The sequence below is a fragment of the Panthera onca genome, chromosome B4 (genome assembly GCF_046562875.1).
Source record: "Panthera onca isolate mPanOnc1 chromosome B4, mPanOnc1 haplotype 2, whole genome shotgun sequence".
Taxonomy (NCBI): domain Eukaryota; kingdom Metazoa; phylum Chordata; class Mammalia; order Carnivora; family Felidae; genus Panthera; species Panthera onca.
Genome location: NC_138345.1, coordinates 41,817,934 through 41,840,726, shown reverse-complemented (window position 1 = coordinate 41,840,726; position 22,793 = coordinate 41,817,934). Strand labels below are relative to the sequence as shown.

Below are 22,793 nucleotides of genomic sequence, written 5' to 3'. Positions count from 1 at the left end.
TTGTACCTCTCCAGTTCATTTGCTTTATGTGTTAAGTATGCATTTTTACATTAAGTTATGAGAGCCTATTCCTGCTGGATTCTTGTACGTTTCTTTTTCTGGGGTATTTTGCAAGAGGAAGGTTAGCTAAGACAAGCTACAGATCCCCACCACTGCAATTGGGTCTTGAGTCCACAAATCATCACCTCCCTCCTATACCACATTCTAGATTTCCTTCATCCTTTATTAGCTGCTGGTCTAGGTAGCTTAGCTGGTGGGATGATCCAGACCCTTACCCTGAGTGATCTAAAACTCTGGCCACCATACACTTCTCAGGCTGTGACTCATGCACTGGTATATTTATTACCAAAATGGGGCAAGGAAGTGCCAAGAGATATCCAAATATATGTGCCAAGTATATTCTTGTCTGCACCTGTGGTGCGACAGTTTTCCTCTTCCTGATGATTAGGGTCATTTACCCCAATAATGAGGTTATTGTTTTCTTGCTTATTGATAATTTGTCATGGATATCCTGATGTGACTGGAAAGGAGCCATGCTTTAAAGTTTAATGTGGCACTTATGTGATCCCTGGTGGAATCATTTTTCCTTCTGGGAACCAGAGCTTCTAAATCCACAAAGCCTAGACTTAGAAGATAGAAATCCCAGGGGCGCCTGGGTGGCTTGGTCGGTTGGGCCTCCAACTTCGGCTCAGGTCATGATCTCACGGTCCGTGAGTTCGAGCCCCGTGTCGGGCTCTGTGCTGACTGCTCAGAGCCTGGAGCCTGTGTCAGATTCTGTGTCTCCCTCTCTCTCTGCCCCTTCCCTGTTCATGCTCTGTCTCTCTCTGTCTCAAAAATAAATAAAAAAATAAAAACGTTAAAAAAAAAATTAAAGGGGCGCCTGGGTGGCTCAGTCAGTTGAGCATCCGACTTCGGCTCAGGTCATGATCTCACGGTCCGTGAGTTCGAGCCCCGCGTCGGGATCTGTGCTGACAGCTCGGAGCCTGGAGCCCGTTTCAGGTTCTGTGTCTCCCTCTCTCTCTGCCCCTCCCCTGTTCATGCTTTGTCTCTCTGTCTCAAAAATAAATAAACGTTAAAAAAAAATTTAAAAAAAAAAGAAGAAGATAGAAATCCCAAATACCTCAAGTGGACCATTGGGAATGAAGGTAAGCATAGCCACTCCTATTTCCACTTATTCTTGGATCCATGTATTCTTACCTGTTGGCCATATCATGGGTAACCACATAATGGTAACTTATTTTGAGAACATACATTGTACTGTGGATGGTGGGCCCCATCCTTGTAGGGTATCATTTCCAAGCTGTTTTTCAGCTACACCTTCAACAGGCATTTCCATCACTCTGTCAGTGGATAGGTGATAGGACCCTTGGATCCAACAGTCACATAACGCCTGCCAAATATCCTTTGCCATAAAATGAACCCTTGGTCCGAAGCCATGTGGTGCAAGATCCCACATTAATGAACTAAACACTTTATAAGACCCCAAATAGCGGTGCTGCCTGAAACCCTGCAGGACTTCCGGATATCAAAAATAAAAAAAGACATTACTAGAAAAGAAAACTACAGGCCGATATCTCTGATTATTATAGATGCAAAATTCTCAATAAGATACTAGCAAACCAAATTCAGCAGCACATTAAAAAGATCATTCACCATAAACAAGTGGGATTTATCACCCCAAACCAGTCAATATGAAGCATCACATTAATAGAATGAAAGAAATGATTCATGTGATCATCTTAATAAATGCAGAAAAAGCATTTGACAAAGTTTAACACCCATTCATGATAAAAATGCTTAACAAATCAGGCATGGAAGGAACATATCTCAACATAATAAAAGCCATATCTGTCAAGCCCACAGCTAAAAAGCCTTTTCTCTATGATCAGGAACAAGACACCAGGGCCTACTGTCTCCAGTCCTATTCAACATAGTGCTGAAAGTCCTAGCTAAAGCAATAAAGCAAGAAAAAGAAATAAAAGATATCCAAATCTGAAAGGAAAAAATAAATTTCTCTCTATTTGTAGATGACATGATTTTTATATAGTAAATCCTAAAGACTAACCAATCTAATCAATGAGTTCAGTAAAGTTATGTATCCAAAATTAACATGCAAAAATTAGTAGTTTCTAGACACTAACAATGAATTTCCTGAAAAACAAATAAAGAAATTGATCTTATTTATAACATCAAAAATGATAAAATACTTAGGAATAAATTTAACCAAGAAATTAAAAGATCTCTACTTGGTGAAAGAAATTGAAGAAGGCATAAACAAGTGAAAAGATATCCTATGTTCATGGATTGGAAGAATTAATATTGTTAGAATGCTCGTACTACTCAAAGTCATCTTTATGTTAAACACAATCTCTATCAAAATGCCAATGGCATTTTTCACAGAAATAGAAAAAACAATCCTAAGATTCATATAAAATCACAAAAGACCTGAAATAGACAAAGCAATTATGAAAAAGAAGAACAAAGCCACACAAATCACATTTACTGATTTTAAACTATATTACAATGCAATAGTAAATTAAGCAGTATGGTACTGTTATAAAAAATACACACACAGGCCAATGGAATAGAGTATAGGGCCCAGATATATATTTCTACATATATTGTCAACTAATATTTGACAAGAGAGCCAAGAACACTCAGTGGGGAAAGGATTGTCCCTTCCACAAACTGTGTTGGAAATACTGGATAACTACATGCAGAAACATGAATGTGGATCTCTGCCTTCCATCATTCACAGAAATTAACTCAAAATGAATTAAAAATGTTGACATAAGACTGATAGAGTGAAACTCCTAGAAGAAAAAATAGGAAAGAAGTTCCTTGACATTGGTCTTGGCCATGAGTGATTTTTTTTTTTTTAGATATGACATACATTAAAAGCACAAGCAACAAAAACAAAAATCAACAAGTGAAACTACATGGTAAGTGGGCGTTACGCCAAATGAAATAAGTCAGAGAGAAAGGCAAATACTGTATTATATCACATATATGTAGAGTCAAAAAAATCAAATTCCTATAAATGGAGAGTACATGTTGCATACCAGAGGCTGGGGGTTGCGAGAATTGGGAAGATGTAGTTTAAGGGTACAAACTTGCAACCAGTAGATAAATAAGTCCTGGAGAATTCATGCACAGCATAATGGCTATAGACAATAATGCTGTGTTATAAACTTCAAAGTTGCTAAAAGACTAGATCTTTATTGCTCCCCCACAAAAAATAAATTATGTGATGTGATAGAGGTGTTACCTAATGTTATGGTGGTAATCATATTGCAATATATAAATGTATCAAATCGACACATTGTACACCTTAAATTTACACAAAATTATGTGTCAATTGTATCTCAATAAAAATAACTTTTTAGGGGCGCCCGGGTCGCTCGGTCGGTTGAGCGTCCAACCTTGGCTCAGGTCATGATCTCACAGCTTGTGAGTTGGGGCCGGCGTTGGGCTCTGTGCTGACAGCTTAGAGCTTGGAGCCTGCTTTGGATTCTGTGTCTCCCTCTCTCTCTTCCCCCTACCTGCTCACATTCTGTCTCTGTCTCTCTCAAAAATAAATAAACATTAAAAAAAATTTAAAAAGAAAAATAACTTTTTAAAATGGTGAAAACATGATCAGTCCTTGTTTTGTTGATAGCAAGGGTATGATAAGCAATTTGTGTAAAACGGATTTCATTTCCAAGCACTGTAAGACATTTTTATTATTTACTCAAAGGCCTGGAAAGAATGTGAAAGTAGTAGACTGGTTTATATGAAAATGAACAGAAGAAGGGGAGGCAGAGAAACAGAAATGTTGACGAAGAGGACCCAAGAGTAGAAGGGCATATACTTTCTTTTCTTTTTTTTAATTTTTGAGACAGAGAGAGACAGAGCATGAGCAGGGGAGGGGCAGAGAGAGAGGGAGACACAGAATCCGAAGCAGGTGCCAGGCTCTGAAGCTTTCAGCACAGAGCCCAATGCGGGGCTGGAACTCACGAACCGTGAGATCATGACCTGAGCTGAAGTCGGACACTGAAGTCAGACTGAGCCACCCAGGCGCCCCAGAAGGACATGTACTTTCTAACCAGATTGCCACAGTGTAAAATGGGGATTCATTTTGTAACTGATTTGTAATCTATAGGTCCACCATGTCCGGGGAACTATAATTTATTCCCAGGTGACATGTCCATAGTGGCCATGGTAGTCTTGAGGACAAAAGGTTCTCTGTGATGTGATGGAAAGGAAAGACATACCTCACACTTGCTGCCTTCAGGAGTCCTTGATCTTTATAAGGCTTTCACTTACCAACCAGAAATGAGAGGAAAGACCCAATGATCATGTTCCCTTGAGTCCATCTCACCTTTTTTTTTTTCATCTTCCTGAGAATTTTTTTTATCCTTCTAATCCCAATTTTCTACTCTTCTGATTCTTTGTTCTGTTGGATACTTCTCATTTCTTTAGGGCCACAATATGTTGTTCATTGGACATTGGAGACCTAGGCTTCATTAAACCAAAAAAAGCATCTTTTCTTGGGCTATATGTGGTAGAACTGACTCCAAAACAGTGTATCTGACTGTCAATAACACCGGCTGAACTGAACCAGCCATTGAGTCAGACTCTGGGGATGGAGAAAAGAACAGCATATTTTTTTAACATTTATTTAACATTGAGAGACAGAGAGACACAGAGCGTGAGCAGGGGAGGGGTAGAGTGAGAGGGGGAGACATAGAAGCTGAAGGAGGCTCCAGGCTCTGAGCTGTCAACGCAGAGCCCGATGCGGGGCTCGAACTCACAAACTGTGAGATCATGACCTGAGCAGAAGTCGGTCGCTCAGCCAACTGAGCCACCCAGGCGCCCCATGAACAGCATATATTTTTTGATAGAACTTTTTTATAGGAGCTTTGGAGACAAAATGAGACCTAATGTCAGGAAACCTTGTAGCTCATATAAGGAGATATTTAAGAGTCAGCATGTAATCGGTGTTTGTATTTCAGAAAGTTTACTTTTTATATAGTCTCTGATGGCAGAGGAGATGTTAAACAGGATTTCTGTTGGTTCCCAGAAAATAGTGAAGCCAGGGATGGGACTATATAATTCCCTTCCTGCTGTAGGAGCCCCATTAGGGACCAGGAGAGTCCCTTGTATGGTTTGAAGAAGCTAAGGCTATTACCTGAAGGCATGAGGATCTGAAAAACCATGAACTGAGTCTGCTTTCTCCAGGGAATTGCTTTTCTCCTATTCAGTATCCTAGTGAGTGCTCAAGGTTAGCATAGCCTCAATTCTTAAAATCAGCAGAGATATTAGATTAGCTCAAAGAATCTGGAGAGCTATCTCTGGGGTTGTAAAGACAATGCCTTTTTACTGACCGTTTGGTTTTGACCAAATGTGACCTTTAGTAACAATGAATGTTGGTTTTTCTCCTGTGGGGGAGAGACTCTGTTTTTCAAGTTCAGCAGTGGGATGTTCCAGACATATGAAGTTGGTTTTCTGAATCAGCCCCCACAACACCGAAAAGCTCAGTGAATGTCAAATCACTTCCAAAGTATCCCGTAGTGGATTGTGGCTGAGAGGCTACGTCAGGCTGGATCTCTGATCTATCCTTCCTATACTCTGTTACCCTTTAGACTATGGGCTTCTGTGTCAGACAGGGGTTGGGGAGTGGGGTGGAGGAATCAGGTGAAGGGGAGTCTGAAGAGGAGGAGAAGGCTAAATGCGTAAGCAGAAAGAAACATGTCTGCCTGCTCAAAGTCAATTCTTGTAGATAATACTCCATAGAACTCACATTGTCTAAGCCAGATTGCTGGATTTGGTGGTGAAGGTGGCGGTGGTGATGAGGATACATATGTATGTGTATATGATAGGGCAGATATAGAAACCTTTCTGCCTATAAAGTCCTCCCGGGGTGCCTGGGCAGCTCAGTCAGTTGAGCATCTGATTCTTGGTTTCAGCTCAGGTCAGGGTTCAAGCCCACAGAGGGCTCTGTGCTGTCAGCACAGAGCTTGTTTGGGAGTCTCTCCCCTCCTCTCTCTCATTCTCTCTCAAAATCAATAAATAAATAAACTAAAAACAAGTGAAATAAAATCCTCCCAATATGAACTATAATTACACCCCCAGATAACCCCGCACTTGCAAGGTAAGCCTGACTTTGACTTTCTTTTTCTTCCCCACACACCTACAGCTCAGCTGTTTTTCTTATTTACTGTGGTCTTTCCCCAGCATTGGGTTCTTGGCAGAACTGTGTCTTCCTGCCTGTTATGTTTTTTTGCTTTTTTTTAAGGTTTATTTATTTATCTTGAGAGCGAGAGCATGAGCGTGCAAATGGGGGAAGGGCAGAGAGAGGGGGAGAGAGAGAATCCCAAATAGGCTCTATCTCGCGAACCATGAGATCATGACCTGAGCTGAAATCGAGAGTCAAATGATTAACCAACTAGCTACCCAGGCGACCCTAATGTTTTCCCTTCTTACCTCTTGATCATTCTGCAACCTCACTGTGCAGCAGAGAAAAGTGATGTCAAATGTAGGTGCCCTTAGGTGGACTGACATTAACATTGAAGGCAGAAGAGGGCTAGTCTTAGAGACTTCAGGATGTGTCTCTTTGGTTAATTTTTCCCTGCCCTAGTGAGGTATTCAAGCTTGTTTGGGGATGTCCTAGTGGATTCACTCTTTAGGAAAAATGCTGTGCTTAGAACATGCTTTGGGAAATTTTGTCCCTTGTAGTTCCCCCGGATCCCATATGAAATCTTGTCTCCACTGAGCCCCTGACTGAGGAGAATACAAGATATCAGTGCTTGAGCTTCCGAAAGAACAATCTAGTCACATGGCCGGAGAGCCAGCTCTTCTAGATGTGCGCCTTGGTCCCTGGCTGCTGTAGCAATGTCCCTCAACTCTCTATCCTTTCTCTCACCCTTTTTCCTCCTGTTCCAAACCCCTCCAACCGCAAGTCTCTGTCTCTCTTCTTTGGGTAAGTCTATGCCTCCAAACAGGAGCGAGAGGTTCTGCTCCTCATTTCCTTGTTGTATTTCTTGGAACTTCCAGTTCCTCAGGTTTGGGCCATATGCTAATGATGGTTGTCCTTCTGTAGGCTTTGCAGGCTTTTAGGGGTTGAGGTAGACTCTCACGATGAAATGTACAATTGGTGCTCGGATTCCAGGTTGGCCTCTCCAGCCCCGAGAACAACGAATGCCTTTCTCATTAGGCTAAGAAGAAATCCCATGTCGTCAGTCAAGCGCATTTTTTTGCAGGGAGAACTTTTTTAGAATCATGTTTTTACGGAGCATGTTCGCATGTTAAAGCATTCGGTTCACATGAGTTTACCCCATCTACTTGTGACACTTCAACTTTGGTATCATGGTGTCAAAGGTCATCAAATATTCCCCAAACCCGCCACGTACAGGACAAGTCAGGGTCTGCCAGCTCCCTTTAGATTCTTTCTGAACACTAAATCTCTGCTCTAATAGAGGGCACATCTCAGTCTCTACACACGTGTGTGTACATGCATACACACACACACTCACACTCATAATTGGATCATAAAGTACACAATTTTATATACACTTTCAAAACTAACAATATTTTTTTTTATTTTTTAAGGTTTATGTATTTTTGAGAGAGACAGAGCACAAGTGGGTGAGGGGCAGAGAGAGAGACACACACACACACACGCACACACACACACACACACACACACACACACACACACAGAATCTGAAGCAGGTTCCATGCTCTGAGCTCTCAGCACAGAGACCAATGCAGCACTGGAACTCACAAACTGCAAGATCATGACCTGAGCCGAAGTTGGACGCTTTACCGACTGAGTAAAGCGTTAAGTAAGTGTTAAGGAGTCCCTTAATGATATATTTTAAATTTCTTTCTGTCAATTAAAATATCTTCTATGTCATTTGTATTGTTGCCGGTATTACACTGTATTACTGAATCATAACTTATTTTTCTAATCCCATTTGTTGTATATTTATGTTTTCAATTACAATACTGTGATGAAATTTTTATGAACATCTACATTGACCGAATAGAAAAGCCATTATTATTTCCTCAAGATAACCATTCTGAAGCCTCTGATATATATTGTCTAATAGCCATCAAAATAGCTATCAGTAGCTTTGATTTTCAACATTAACTGAGAGCATTATTTTCTTCATAACTTTGCCATAAGTGCATTATATCATGTTTTTATCCATATTTATCCTATACACCAAAATATTATCTTATACTGTAACCTTAAAATGTCTGTCATAACATTTCTATTTTTTCTTTAGAATGTTTTTCATTTTAGTGTTTACTTATAGGAATTCTTTAAATTTTTTCTTAACTTTTATTTTTGGGAGACAGAGAGAGACAGACCACAGCAAGGGAGGGGCAGAGAGAGAAGGAGACACAGACTCTAAAGCAGGCTCCAGGCTCCGAGCTGTCAGCACAGAGCCCTATGCGGGGCTTGAACCTGCAAACTGAGAGATCAGGACCTGAGCTAAAGTTAGATGCGTAACCAACTGAGTCACCCAGGTGCCCTGACTTATAGGAATTCTTTATAAACTGACATCATTTACTATTTGTCTTACATATTTTCTAAATATTTCCCCCATTTTTGCATATTAATGTATTTGGGGTTATGCATGTGTTAAGGGGCTGTTGTGTGATCAAATTTATAATCCTCTACCTTTAGGATTTCTGTCTTTAATGCAATGCTTCAAATGCCATTCTTCATACCACAATTACTTTTAATCAATTTTATTTTTCTATAAATAATTGTATAGTTTCACTAGAGAACATTCAAAACCTTATTACATCTCAGTTTATTTTACTGTATGTAATGGTGTTATATCAATTGCACCAAATAAGAATATTTTAGATATGTGATATATGAATTTATGAATTACTTCTTCAAATTAAAAAAAAATTATGTTTATTTATTTATTTATTTATTTATTTTTGACACAGAGAAAGACAGAGCGTGAGCGGGGGACGGGCAGAGAGAGGAAGACATAGAATCTGAAGCAGGCTTCAGGCTCCAAGCTGTCAGCACAGAGCCGGACGCAGGGCTCAAACTCACAGACCGTGAGATCATGACCTGAGCCGATGTCAGATGCTCAAACGACTAAGCCACCCAGGCGCCCCTGAACTAATTACTTCTTAAGATGCAATATTTATGACCACAAACCATTACCATTAATTTACATTTCCTTTGTTATTTTGCTGATTAACAAGAATTTAAAAGAATCATATTTTACTGGACTTTATTCATCCATTCATTCAATACATATTTATCAAGCCCCTATAGATAGTATTTAGAAAAGGTTCTCAATGCATGCTGTTGAAGAATGTGCCAGGCACTGTCCTAACAGCAGAAACACAGAGGTGAATAAGGCATGCAGAGTCTTTCTTCTCATAGTTTGTGTGTGTGTGTGTGTGTGTGTGTGTGCGTGCGCATGTGTGTATGCACATGTCTGTATTTTATTTGTTGTGGAACGTGGAAAGTGATAAACAAGTAGACAGATAAAACAATTTCAGGCGGTGTTAAAGGCTATGATTTGGTCAACGTCTCAGTAACTCAGCCCATTAGATTAATTCCGAAGACTGTTATTTTCCCTTGCCACTTGGATTGAACCCAGGACTTCAGATCATCTTGTTAGGGGGCAAGATCTCTCCCAGCTGTCCCTGACCTAGCGCTTCCCCATTGTCTGCTTCTGCAGGAATGAGACCCAGGAGCTGTCCAGCAGCTGCCCCCTGCACAGGTACATCAGTCCCTCCTGCCTCCCCTGCTGGCTCCTGCCTTCCCACCTGGGGCGGTAACCGAAGGTGCTGCTGCTTTTTCAGACCAAGAGAAGCTCTGACTCAGGGGAGGAGACACCGAGTGCTCAGGGCGAGTGGAGGTTTGGCACGATGGCTCCTGGGGCACAGTGTGTGATGACTCCTGGAGCCTGGCAGAGGCTGAGGTGGTGTGTCAGCAGCTGGGCTGTGGCTCTGCCCTGGATGCCCTGCAGAGGGCGGCATTTGGCCCGGGAAATGGGAGCATCTGGCTGGATGAGGTGAAGTGCAGGGGCAGGGAGTCCTCCCTGTGGGATTGTGCTGCCAATCCTTGGGGACAGAGCGACTGCAAGCAGGAAACAATGCTGGAATGAGGCGCTCTGGTTGAGTAGAAGGACCAGGGTATTGGGTGAGGATCCAAGGACATGTGAGTTTGTATCCAGAAGTACTTCCTGTACTAACTTTGTATTGTGCCCTGGCTCAGTACAAATACAGGAGAGGCTCTTGCTTGACCTGGGATCTGGGAGAGAACAATAGGACTCTGATGTAGGTGTAGCCTATGGCTTTTCCAGGCCAAGTCAATACAGTGATCCCATTCTCCTTCTCTTCTCTCCAGGTGTGAGGACAACCATTCTCCCCCATTCATGGAAGTAAGTGGTTCTTCTGTCCTGAACTATGTCAAAGAGGAGACACCCATATTTTTAGGGACCTGCACTATGGAATCTACATATTTCTGGGAAAATTGACCATTTCAGTATAGGAAAGGCCTAATGATAAGGTGTTCATAGTCCTATTAAGTTGTGACAGCTACAACGCTCCAAAGATTTACTGGCTTCAATTTTATAAAATTCCCTTAGAACCAGATTCAGAAGAGAGTTGACACAGCTCAGGGCAGGACCTAGGTCGATCACATCTTGGGATTCAGACAAATCCACTGTATCTGAACGGTGATTTCATGGTCTTGAGGACTCAGGAGATGACTGGGATAAGGGGGATTCTCCTGGGCTTATGGCCTTCTCTAAAATCTCATGGCCCTCTTTTCTCCTCAGACAACAATTCAGGCTCAGCTCCTTTCCCTGGCATTTTTTCCCTACCTGGGATCCTCTATACCAACCTAGGGGACCTTCTTCCCCCAGTCCTCATCATCCCAGTGATTCAGCTCTGCAGATGGTGAGCAGAGCACTGAGGCAGGCCTTAAGGATGCTAAATGATCTGGAAAGTAGTGGGAAGACTATGAAGCCAGGTGGGATATCAAGAAAAGTGCACAAGTATTGGTCTCCATCCTCATTATCTAGCAGAACTCCACCTTCCCTACAATGGAGTTCAAGATTTGAAAGAATTCAATCCTTGGTCCTGGGTTGAATGTCAAATCTCTCAAAAATTATGACTTCTTATGTGAACATGTTAGTGGAAACTGAAAAACTAAGGGAAACTGAAAACTGATAGTAGCCAGCTTTCTATTTGGGCTTTGTTGACATCATGCATCAGAAGTAAAATATAATAATCTTGGTGGGCATACTTTATTCCATCATTGAATTCATCATTTTCCTATGGCAAATGGCCATGTATATTGCACCAGGAGAATCCTTGAGCATCTTCCAATCCCCATGTCCTGCCAAAAATTATGAAGATTGCAAAAGTGAGTGTAGGTTGGACCGCCGCCCCCCAACAACATCCAGAGCCATCAATTAAGTATAATAGGTTGGGCTTGGTAAGAACGAGGGTATGAGTATGGACCAAGTTTAGAGTCCCCTGTCTAAGAAAGAGAGACCTGGAACATTTGATAGCCTGGGCAAAGTAATGCCTTGAGTAGCCTATAGAGGAAGTGAGAAAACAGGTCAGTTTATTCACCTTGTATTTCCTTTAGGAGAAACTGAATCAACATGAAACTTGCTAAATTATCATCAAAGCAAAAAGTACTTTATTCAGAACATTTCATTTTAAGTAATTTCCATATAATACCATTATAGGGCAGCACTACTCTATTGAAATACAGGCAATTAGAATATCTTAGGCCTTATCTCATTTTTAATGCAACATCAGGTGAAAACCATGGTAGATGTTCAAGGGGCATTTAATTCAACGTCATCATACCCCAGGTCACCCTCTTCCCCCTGGAGCAGCCAGGGACTATCTTCTTTCCCAGGACCAACTACCTCTTCAGAGAACTGCAGAGAAGAGCCTGAAACAGTAAAGAGAAGTTTGACTGGAACTGTGACAAAGTGATAGGACAGTGCCACACGGTGGAAGCAAGTTAAGTAAGTAGTGATGACAAAGCATCCCTGGAGACCCAGTAATGCTCAAGGAAGCTCAGACAATTTAATATTAGTTATAGCAAAAATATATCAAGGTTATCCTATCAGAATCCAGTCCATATGGGTTTCTGGGGCCTCAGCTTATCTGGGAAATGCTGTTATCACAGATCTATGGCCAACACAGGGGCTCTCTGAAGACATGTTTCTCAGCAAATGGATGGCCCAAGAATGGTGAAAATCATAAGAAGGGACATGAAAATTTCTCCTCTCACAATGTACAGGTCTGAATTCAGAAGGAAAAGGACAGGAGACCTAGGAGAAATCTCAGGTCCTCACTGGAGGTTCAACTCTGCTCTTGTGTCCCCAGATGCCCATAGAAACAATCACAGGATCCTTCCTTCCATAAATGCCACCTCTCCAGGAATCACATGGGCCTTCAGATGGAAAAATACTCTTCTCTGGAGAATGAATGTCTTCATTTGACCATTGAAATGTCTGGAGCAGATTGGCTCCAGTTATCCACAGACAACTGCCCACAAATCCAGTCTCTATACTCCATCACCATGGCTTTAATATTCAAGGCCACCATATATCATAGACTTTGTACATATTAGGGCTAACATATGATTACAGAGCATCTCAAATGATCAAAATGCCTCAAAAATTCCAGTATTCCAATATTTCTTACATCTCTAAATGCCTTTCACATATGAGACAGTGCAACAATGTTATTAGAACAGTTGCTCTATTTTTGGATTTGGTAAGTTAATCTATAAGTCTTAATGCAAGCACATGAAAGACGAAGTTATGGAGACTCTGATACCAAGAACACAGAGTGATTCCTCCCTCCCCAAGGAATGTGCCAGCACTAAAGAAAGGAAGATGGTTGAAGGATATGAGGTCATCCAAATTTTGAATCTACAGGAAGGGCGGGCAATGAGGATCTCAAATTCACCCTTTCCAGGACAGAGACAAAAGATTACAGGAGATCAGCTAACCCCACTCACCTGTCTGAGAGGCCATCATCCCATTCTCCTCGGGGGGCACGTCCCCCTCACTCATCCAAGAGTCAGGAAGAGCCTCAGGCACCGGTACCTCTTCAGCATTATCATAATCCTCAGCAGGAGTGTCAGTCCCCTGAGCTGGGGTTTTAAGAGCAGACAAGGGGGTCAGATGAAACCACAGTAAATGGGTTGGCCTAGGAAATACCTGAAATCCTTCTGCTGCAGAGATTCTGAAGGCTGCTAAAGTAGAGGCACTAACTACCCACTCCCTGTTTTAACAGGTCTCATCCAAGGTCATATATTTCACTTTGATGTGTCCGTAAGCCAGAAAAATGATCCAAACACCTCAATATTCCCTTATTAAAACTACATATTTCAGAGAAACTCTTACACCAATGGATTACTAAATATTTTGTCAGTTATACTTTCCAGACGATATTTTTCAAAACAGTGTGTGTGAGTTGTCACTGAATGAGGATGGTGTTGAACACAGCCCGGCCTCAACGTGAGGCATGTTCAGAGCAACCAGAGAAGGAGGAGAGAAGAGACCTCTCTAATCCTAGTCAAAGGCAGATGGTCCCTCTTGGATCCCATCTCTAGGAGGGAAAGCCTCCTGCCCCTAATATCCAGCCAAGGCAGATCCACCCGTACTACCTGGAGCAGATTTAAAGTCACTGTCTTCCTCACCACCCCCAGTGTAATATGACAGGGTAGTCACTGAGTCCTCTGACAGGGACGCTAATGTGGAGACAAACATCACAAAGCAAGCAGAACATGCTTTCTCACGCCCGTGGGACCTGTGGTAAGGCTGAAAAGAAATGCTGGAGTGGGCGAGCCTCCCGTAGAATAAAGAGAAGGCTCAGCATTCACAGGGGCTCAGGAGGGGCTCATCCTGCAGCCTTTGGAGGGGCTGCTTCTGTGAGCCTGGGGCACGTATGGGGTCTGGCACGTTCTGAGAAGACGTGGCTCACAGACAGCAGGGACCAGAAGTCCCAGGAAAGCAAAGTAGGGATACACACCAGTGCCGCCCAGCAGATCTTCCTTCATTGTCACAAGATGATCAATCTCCTCGTACACAGCCTCACTGAGAGCATCTTCGAAACTGGATAAGGCTGAGCAAACCACCAGCAAGTGAGAGATCGCCACCTGAGTTCATCCCTGAACCAACAGGCTAATCGTTCTTCCCAAGGCTCACAGGTGGAGAAGCCCTCGGGGCTGCCAGGATGCCTTCATAGTCTCCAACCCCATGCACCATATCTGCACCTTCTCCCTTGCCTACCCTGTGTCCACAGCTCAGCTCCTATCCCTTCCTGTCTCACATAGAAGCCATGACTTACGAGGGTTCACACTCCAACCCTCAAAGCCTCTATAGATTCAGCCTTTACAGTTCAACGTAGAGCAGCTGGAGTTTTTCAAACACGGTCTTCCCCACCCCTGACGCCTGGCCCCATCTCCTGCTTCCACACACTTTCCATGTTACCCAGTACTCCCTGTAGCCCACCTCTGCTCGCTGCTCTCCATCTGTACAGCTGAGTTACCAGGATGATGAGGACCAGGAAGAGAAGGGCCCCCAGGATGAAGCAGAGCATCTCAGACAGGGAGAAGATGCCACGGACAGGATTTGGGCCTGGTCTGGTCCCTAAAGAGAATAAAACCAATAGAATTTGGAGAAGGGCAGGGGCCTCGGGAAACTCCTTTAGCATTTCCAGAGGTGCCCAGGATGAGGAAGTCCCAGACTCAGACATAACAGGACTGACCACGACCCTGGTGGGCACTCCAAGCCTTGTCCTGAGATAAATTCAACTCCACTCCAGTGAGGTCCAAGGGAGCGCTAGGATTATCAGAGAGCTTCCCTGCTGCAACAGCCTCTGAGCACCAAGCCACACAAATGCAGCTCCCTTTCTTTGGGCTTCACCAGACCAGAGCATCAAGCAGCTCCTGGAATAGGCATCTTGCCTCTGAGCAGTGACACTCAACAGACAAATGGGAAATCCTGAGATCCTGCAGCACGGGAACCAGCCTGCCTTGGCCCCAGGGCAAGAGAAACTTCTGGCGCAATGGGCCAATGAAGGGAAAGCTTCCCCAAGGAAAATGCCCTAAGACTTCCCCACCAGCCAATGGCTCCTCAGTATCTTTCTTTTTCTGAGTTGGCTAATTCTGTCAGATTCCACAGAACAAGTCCCCAGAATCTGAATACTGCGGCACTGTACCTGCTATAGAAGACAGCAATGCTTTTCTTTCACCTAGAGGGAAAAACAGTACAGGAATTGGCCAGAGTGCAGGGCCGTCCATTTTCCCCACCTTAGTCCCTGAAATCACCCCTCGATTACCACAACATCAATGTGGAGTCCTCCCCCACCCCTCCATCCGGGACTCACAGCACCTCGATGCTTTCAGAATGCAAACTTCCGAGGACAACCCTGGCCCACCCTGTTGGCCCACCCCTGCCCCAGCTCAACCAGAACCGCTCACCAGAGCACCTCACTCCAGCATCCTCCTCGTGCTTGCAGTCGCTCTGTCCCCAGGGATTGGCAGCACAATCCCACAGGGAGGACTCCCTGCCCCTGCACTTCACCTCATCCAGCCAGATGCTCCCATTTCCCGGGCCAAATGCCGCCCTCTGCAGGGCATCCAGGGCAGAGCCACAGCCCAGCTGCTGACACACCACCTCGGCCTCTGCCAGGCTCCAGGAGTCATCACACACTGTGCCCCAGGAGCCATCGTGCCAAACCTCCACTCGCCCTGAGCACTCGGTGTCTCCTCCCCTGAGTCGGAGCTTCTCTTGGTCTGAAAAAGCAGCAGCACCTTCGGTTACCGCCCCTGGTGGGAAGGCAGGAGCCAGCAGGGGAGGCAGGAGGGACTGATGTACCTGTGCAGGGGGCAGCTGCTGGACAGCTCCTGGGTCTCATTCCTGCAGAAGCAGACAATGGGGAAGCGCTAGGTCAGGGACAGCTGGGAGAGATCTTGCCCCCAAACAAGATGATCTGAAGTCCTGGGTTCAGTCCAAGTGGCAAAGGAAAATAACAGTCTTCGGAATTAATCTAATGGGCTGAGTTACTGAGACGTTGACCAAATCATAGCCTTTAACACCGCCTGAAATTGTTTTATGTCTACTTGTTTATCACTCTCCACATTCCACAACAAATAAAATACAGACATGTGCATACACACATGCGCACACAGACACACACACACACACACACACACACAGACTATCAGAAGTAGGTCATAAAGAATTTTGGGAGAGGTAAATCATTTAAATTGTGAAGGGGATGTCTCAGCAAGGAAATGACATCTAATGTAAAAACTGAATGAGGAGGGGCACCTGGGTGGCTCAGGTCATGATCTCACAGTTCGCGGGCTTGAGCCCTGCATTGGGCTTTGCACTGACAGCCTGGAGCCTGCTTCGCATTCTGTGTCTCCCTCTCTCTCTGCCCGTCCCCCCCCCCCCCCAGCTCACACTCTGTCTCCGTCTCTCAAAAATGAATAAACATTTTTAGAAAACTGAATGATGAGAAGTTGACAAGTAAGCAAAGCAGAGAGAACAGCTAGTGTGAGGTCTTCGGATGAACAGTGCCATCTGCCTGGTAAAAGAATACCAAGGCATTAAAGGATGGCCAGCCTGCCTTCCCTTACTTCCCGCAGGCCTGGCTATTTCAGGGACACAAAGAGAGTCAATATGTGTACCCACTGAGTGGAAGAGTGTTCCCAGAAAAAGACTGAGTGATGGGTAGGGAACAGATCATATATAGCTTTGTCAATCAGTATAGGAACTCTGAGTTTTACTTTAAGTTCAACATGAAGCCCCTGGAGGTTTATAAGCAAGAGACAGGATAAACGCTAATTTTTTAAACTTCTCTCTGACAGATGATAAGGCACAAAGATGATAGTGACAATGGAAGGTATAGAAGCACTGAAGATATATTTACAGGCAGAGTCAGCAGAACTTGCTATCATATGGGAAGTAGAGGGTGAGGGAAGTAGAGAAATTACGGCTGACTCCTATATACTGAGCTTAAGTAACTGAGTAATCGTAGCGATGTTAACTGAAATGGGGAATACCGTGGGGAGGAAAAATCAGGAGCAGGAATTGAGAAGGTGGACTCAAATATTCTGCTTTAGACTAAATTTGAGCAGCCCGCTGATACTCAAGTGGAGATGTCAGGTAGCAAAGGACTATATGAGTTTGTATTAAGGACAGAGATCAGCTGTGATGGTATATATTTGAAAATTGTTAGTGCAGAGATGCTGTTTGGGCCATGGGCCTTAGGGAGGGAGTATAGCTAAGAAGGATAGACAGTCTGATACTGAGCCCTGAGAGTCTCCAAGATCTAGAGGCTGAGCACAGGAGTTACAACCCTGTAAGCATAAGAACAGCAATGAGGCAGAATTGGAACAACGATCAATGAGGTAGAGTGACTGTCAGGAGGGGTTAAAAACGAGAAGGAAAGAGGGGTGCCTGGGTGACTCAGTCAGTGGAGCGTCTGTCTTTGGCTCAGGTCATGATCTCGTGGTTTGTGAGTTCGAGCCCCGCGTCGGGCTCTGTGCTGACAGCTTGGAGCCTGGAGCCTGCTTCAGATTCTGTGTCTCCTCCTCTCTCTGCCCCTCCCCTGCTCATGCTCTGTCTCTCTCTCTCAGTAATAAATAAACGTTAAGAAAAAAAATTCTTTTTTTAAATGAGAAGGAAAGAGAAGTCAGCCTGTTGAATGCTGCCAAACGGTCATGAGTAATGAAGACAGAAAAGTTTACTACATTTCATTACCTTACCAATTCGGAGGAATGGTGGACCCTACCACTTAACTGGGATGAGTTTAGACCAGTAAAAGACAGAAAATTGTGAAGACAATGAGTGATTACTGACCGTCGTTTTACGTGGTTTTTTTTAATGTTTATTTACTTTTGAGACAATGCAAGAGACAGACTGCAAGCAGTGGAGGGGCAGACAGAGGGAGCCACGGAATCCGAAGCAGGCTCCAGGCTCCGAGCTGTCAGCCCAGAGCCCGACGCAGGGCTCGAACTCACGGACCGTGAGATCCTGACCTGAGCCGAAGTCAGGCGCTCAACCGACTGAGCCACCCAGGCGCCCCACTGACTGTCCTTTTAGAAACTTGGCTGAGGAAGGGCGAAAAGAGGGATGGGCAGCAGCTAGTAAGGGAACTGGAGTCAAGGAAAACTCCGCAGGTATTTTTCAAGATGTGAGATACTCAAGCCCATATATACATTGATGAGAATAAACCAGGAGACAGGGAGGAAGTTGATGGTACAAGGAAGAGGGCATAACGGAAGTGAAGACTTTGACAAGTGCCATTAGGCCCCACAGCCTGAGCAGAAGACCTGGCCTAAGGTAAGGACTGAGGCCACTGAGCCAGGAAGCCAAACAAGCAGAGAGTGCGCACAGAGACCACAAGTGAGTAGATTTGGTAAAAGGGAGATGAGGGGTTCACAGCTGACTGTTCTAATTTCTTAGCGAGGTAAGAGGCAAGATCATGACTTGAGAACAGATGGTGGGGATCCAGGGGTTGACAACGTGTGGAGAGCAGAAAACATGTAAAATATAATTTTAAAGATAGGGCGAGCCCACATATTGGAGGACTCCGGGGACACTGGAGAATGCCCACTAGAGACTGTCCGTGAGTTCCAAAGTAGACTGGCGCCACGACTGTGGGCCATTTTCCCACCTTTCCGTTAGTCAAGTGCAGACAAGGAGTACTCTAACCAGATCTGGAGTTTGCCAGGTGAGGTTGACAAAGAGGAGGCGAGGGAGTTGAATAAGTTAAAGGCGAATGGTTACAATGCTGGATCATATTATCTCGTTTGGCTAAGAAAAAAAAAATGTGCAGACATGGAGAAGACTAGAAAAGTAAGAAAAATGGATAAGGGGAAAGACTGGGCATCTCCAGGAGGACGAGAAATGATTTGAAATGGAGCATTCTAGGTTAGGAGCCGTAAGTTTAAGAGGCACTGGCCAGAGACTGGAATACAGAAATCAAGATTTCCAGGTATACAGTTATTGGTGGTCAGTAGTGTTTGCATAGGCAGAGATAGGCTGGAAGGAAAGGTGCCTGGAAATGAGGAAGTCAACGAACTGCGAGGCCAGGGTGATGTCTTGGTTGTGTTTAAGGGCATTGAAGGACCCCCCCACTGGTTCCAGGAGTAAGACAGAGATGAACAACTTGGTGAGCGTGATGCTGCAGTCTTCGGTGGACAAGGGGAAGTGGCCAGAAGGTTAGGATGATGACAGCAACAAGCGCGAGCAGTGGGCGGTGTTGTCTTGTGGCGTGAATTTCCAGCAGTTGGGTGTTGAGAAGACAGACAGAAGAGGAGTTGTTGAAAGTGACACCTGCGAGCCAGGAGCATACCTCCTCCAAGTCCCAGCCCAGAGAAAAGAGTGTTTTGAGAGAGAAACAAAGAGCCTCCAGGTGACAGGCAAATCAGTGTTCCCAGGGAAAAGTCGGGTTTTGATCACAACGTGAAAGTGAAGGGAACATTGAGGGCATAAGGGAGTTTGAAGATGTCGGGCTCCAAATTCCAGCAGGCTCTGCAGAACATTTCAGGAGAGCGGGGTGAAGGGGACAGATTAAGTACATGGTAGTCAGTGAAAGGCCCAGAGGATACAGGATCAGCCATGAAGACTGGGATCCTACGGCCTCTGAGAAGAGCTAAATTCAAGCAGAAAGACATGGGGGCATGAGGTCACTGACCTCTCAGTTCCCCAGGATGCAGCAGCCAAGAAGATAAGCAAATTCCTCTCAAACAGGAATGTCTTCCTGGGCCCTGCCTCAGAGAGGTCTCTGGTTCTGTACCGCTCTCCAAGGTCACCCTGTACCACTCTCCCTCCCTCTTTTCTGCTCTGGTCCTGATGGGATTTTTCTCAGTGCCTCAAAGACACCATGTTTCCTCCCACCTCAGTACCTACACTGACCCAAGTGATCTCTCCACTTTCTTCCTTTGACATACTCTTACTCAGCCTTCAGGATTCCATCTAAGTATGAGTTCTTCTCTTACCCCAATTCCACACTTCCATGGCACTTTCTAGCTCTTCATGAAATTTCTGCCGAACAAGAGTTTTCAACGCTGGATTGTAAGCTCCGTGATGGCAGAGACTACATTTTCTTCTCTTCTCCATCCTCCTGTATGCAGTATAAATTTGTGCCTACAAGGCACTCAATTACTATCTACCAACAGACTGACTGAAAAACTAGTCTGACTGGTGTCAATGCATTCCAGAGTAAAATACCATCAGCTCAAGAAACAAATCAATCAGGAAGTGTCTGGATGGCTCAGTAGTTTAAGCATCCAATTCTTGATTTCGGCTCAGATCATGATCTCACAGTTGTGGGATAGAGCCCCGAGTCGGGGCTTAGCATGGAGCTTGCTTAAGATTCTCTTCCCTCTGCCTCTGCCCTTCTCCCACTCACACAGGCACACACACCCATTCTCTCTCTCTCTCTCTCTCTCTTAAAAAAAAACAATCAGGATTGATTTTACTTTATCCTGTTGGGCTATTCCTAATTAACTGTTACTAATTAATTAGCAATTGCTTAGAAAGTTTATCAGGGTATTATTTATTCTTTCTGGTACCTTTCATGTAAACTCCTATTGGCACAGGTTTCCTTATTTTTTCCTTCAAAACAACATTGGAACATGTGAATCAAATAATCATCCAAACTTCATTTTGTAGTCTCATACTGAACCCATCCCTTAGATTCCAAGACATAAAATCTCACTAACAACATCCTGCAGGACTGGGATGGACACATAGAAACATTAAGTTACCTGCACACGAGATATAAGCTTCCTCTTTTGCAGAGCATGATCTGTGTTTCCACGGGCCAGAAGGACATTGCCAGAGAGAGAAATCGGTTTTCCGACACTGGATGTGATCCACCCACCGAAGTCTAGAACCCTCCCTGGGAACTACGGAAGAGTCGAGGGTCCCATTGTCTCCACAGCCAAGCTGTCTACAGATGATGGACAAGGTCATGGGTGTCATGGGGCTGTGGCAGACACTGCCCCAGGTCCCGTTGTAGAAAACTTCCAGCCACCCGGCACACTCCTGGTCCTCGCTCACCATCCTGAGGTTCAGGAAGTCTACATCGAAAGGAGAGAGAGGGGGAAACAGTCCACAGTAAACATTCCACTCAAATGCTCTTGATTTTTTTTTTTTTCTCTCCATGCCAGGGATGGTGAACATTCATGGCTGACTCTGCTGAGGAAGCACCCACGGGATGACAAGGCTGAAATCTGTCTGCCTTCTACCTGCTTTTGTCTGTTTGTGTCTGTCTTTCTATTTCCACCACAATGACGCAATGGACTATGAACAGAGACGGCACTCTCCACGGAGGGCAAGCTGAATCCTGCTTCCTGACAAAAGTTCTAACAGAGTCTGGGAAAGAGAGTGTGGAAAGTGGAATGCTGGCAGAATAACGCCCCCTCAAAGATGTTGTGTAAATATGTTACCTTACATGGCAAAAGAGACTTCACAGATGTGATCAAGTTAAGGACCTTGGGATGGTGACATTAACCATAATGGAATATGTGGAATATAACCATAGTGGAATAGTGTGGGTTAAGCAGGTGAGCCCAAATCCAATCACATCCTTAAAACCGGGAAGACTTTTCCAGCTTCAGTCAGAGGGAAACGTGACTATGGAAGAATGGGAAGAATGCTCAGAGGGAGCAACGTGGTCAGCCTGAAGAAAAAGAGAGGGAGCTAACTACCAGCCAGGGAATGCACACGGCCTTAAGAAACTAGCAAAGATGAAGAAAAGGAATCTCCCCTAGAGCCTCCAGAAAGAATGCTGCCCTGCTGACACGTTGGTTGGAGCCCAGCGAGACCCTTGGTAGACTTCTAACAAACAAAACTCTAAATTCATAAATTTGTGGGGCGCCTGGGTGGCTCACTCGGTTGAGCGTCCGACTTCGGCTCAGGTCATGATCTCGGGGTCCGTGAGTTCGAGCCCCGTGTCGGGCTCTGTGCTGACAGGTCGGAGCCTGGAGCCTGCTTGGATTCTGTGTGTGTGTGTGTGTGTCTCTCTCTCTTTGCCCCTCCCCACTCGCGCTCTGTCTCTCTCACTCTCAAAAATGAATAAATGTTAAAAAAAATTGTTTTTTAATTTAATAAATTTGTGTGGTTTCTACCACTAACGGTGTGGTCATGCATTTCAACAGCAATGGGACCTCAAGACTTTGCCGCCACGGAAAACTGAAGAGCGGGCCCTGCTTTCGAATGGAAACTGTAGGAAATGGCTGTCAGGAGGTCTTGCTGAGAAGGAAGGACCTCAACCCCAGCTGCCACAGGAGGAAAAGAAAGCATCTAATCTTCACATCTGCTAGAAAGCCCGGCACTGGGGCAGGAAGCTTCTTCTCCTCTGGCCCTTTCAGCAATACCCCCTCAGGGCTCAGCCTCCCCTCCTGCAGAGCCCCCCACCTCCTCGCCCAACCTGCAGACGGGGTGCGGGCGGACCTGAGCAGATGACCCCGGCGTCTTCCTTGTGCCTGCAGTCGTGCTGCCCCCACCCCCGGGCGGGGCACTCCCAAATGTGAGACTCCTTTCCTGTACAGTTCACGTCGTCCAGCCAGATAGAGTCTGATCCCGCCCCGAAGTGAGCGGAGACCGTGGCATTGAGGGCCTCGCCGCAGCCCAGCTGTCTGCACACCACGTGGGCGTCGTTCAGGTCCCAGCTGTCATCACAGACGGTGCCCCAGGAGTCCTGGTAGCGGATCTCCACTCTGCCAGCGCAGGGACCGCCTCCGTCCACCAGGCGGAGCTGTC

At 45.0% G+C, this 22,793-nt stretch overlaps 1 protein-coding gene and 1 pseudogene across 1 annotated transcript; one reads left to right on the top strand and one right to left on the bottom strand.

Annotated features, from left to right (window-relative positions):
• LOC144616997 (scavenger receptor cysteine-rich type 1 protein M160-like) overlaps window positions 1-10,211 on the top strand; it is a 62,676-nt pseudogene extending 52,465 nt beyond the window's left edge.
• A 1,523-nt stretch (window positions 10,212-11,734) lies between these two features.
• LOC132677273 (antigen WC1.1-like) lies at window positions 11,735-22,770 on the bottom strand. Its single transcript, XM_078450125.2, has 9 exons — window positions 22,485-22,770; window positions 20,795-21,109; window positions 15,888-15,929; window positions 15,491-15,805; window positions 15,229-15,261; window positions 14,520-14,657; window positions 14,038-14,130; window positions 13,022-13,156; window positions 11,735-11,941 (listed from the first exon to the last, which is right to left on the bottom strand). Exons 2-9 carry the CDS (start codon window positions 21,090-21,092, stop codon window positions 11,823-11,825), a joined length of 1,173 nt encoding a protein of 390 aa, XP_078306251.1. The 5' UTR covers window positions 21,093-21,109; window positions 22,485-22,770; the 3' UTR covers window positions 11,735-11,822.
• Window positions 22,771-22,793: the final 23 nt, after the last annotated feature.

Coding starts and splice junctions, on each gene's coding strand:
- LOC132677273 (XM_078450125.2), bottom strand. CDS start 21,092: ATGGTGAGCGAGGACCAGGAGTGTGCCGGGTGGCTGGAAGTTTTCTAC. Junction 15,930..20,794: donor AGCTTATATCTCGTGTGCAG/GTAACTTAATGT, acceptor CTGCTTCTGCAG/GAATGAGACCCAGGAGCTGT. Junction 11,942..13,021: donor GATGATGGCCTCTCAGACAG/GTGAGTGGGGTT, acceptor TTACTGTTTCAG/GCTCTTCTCTGCAGTTCTCT.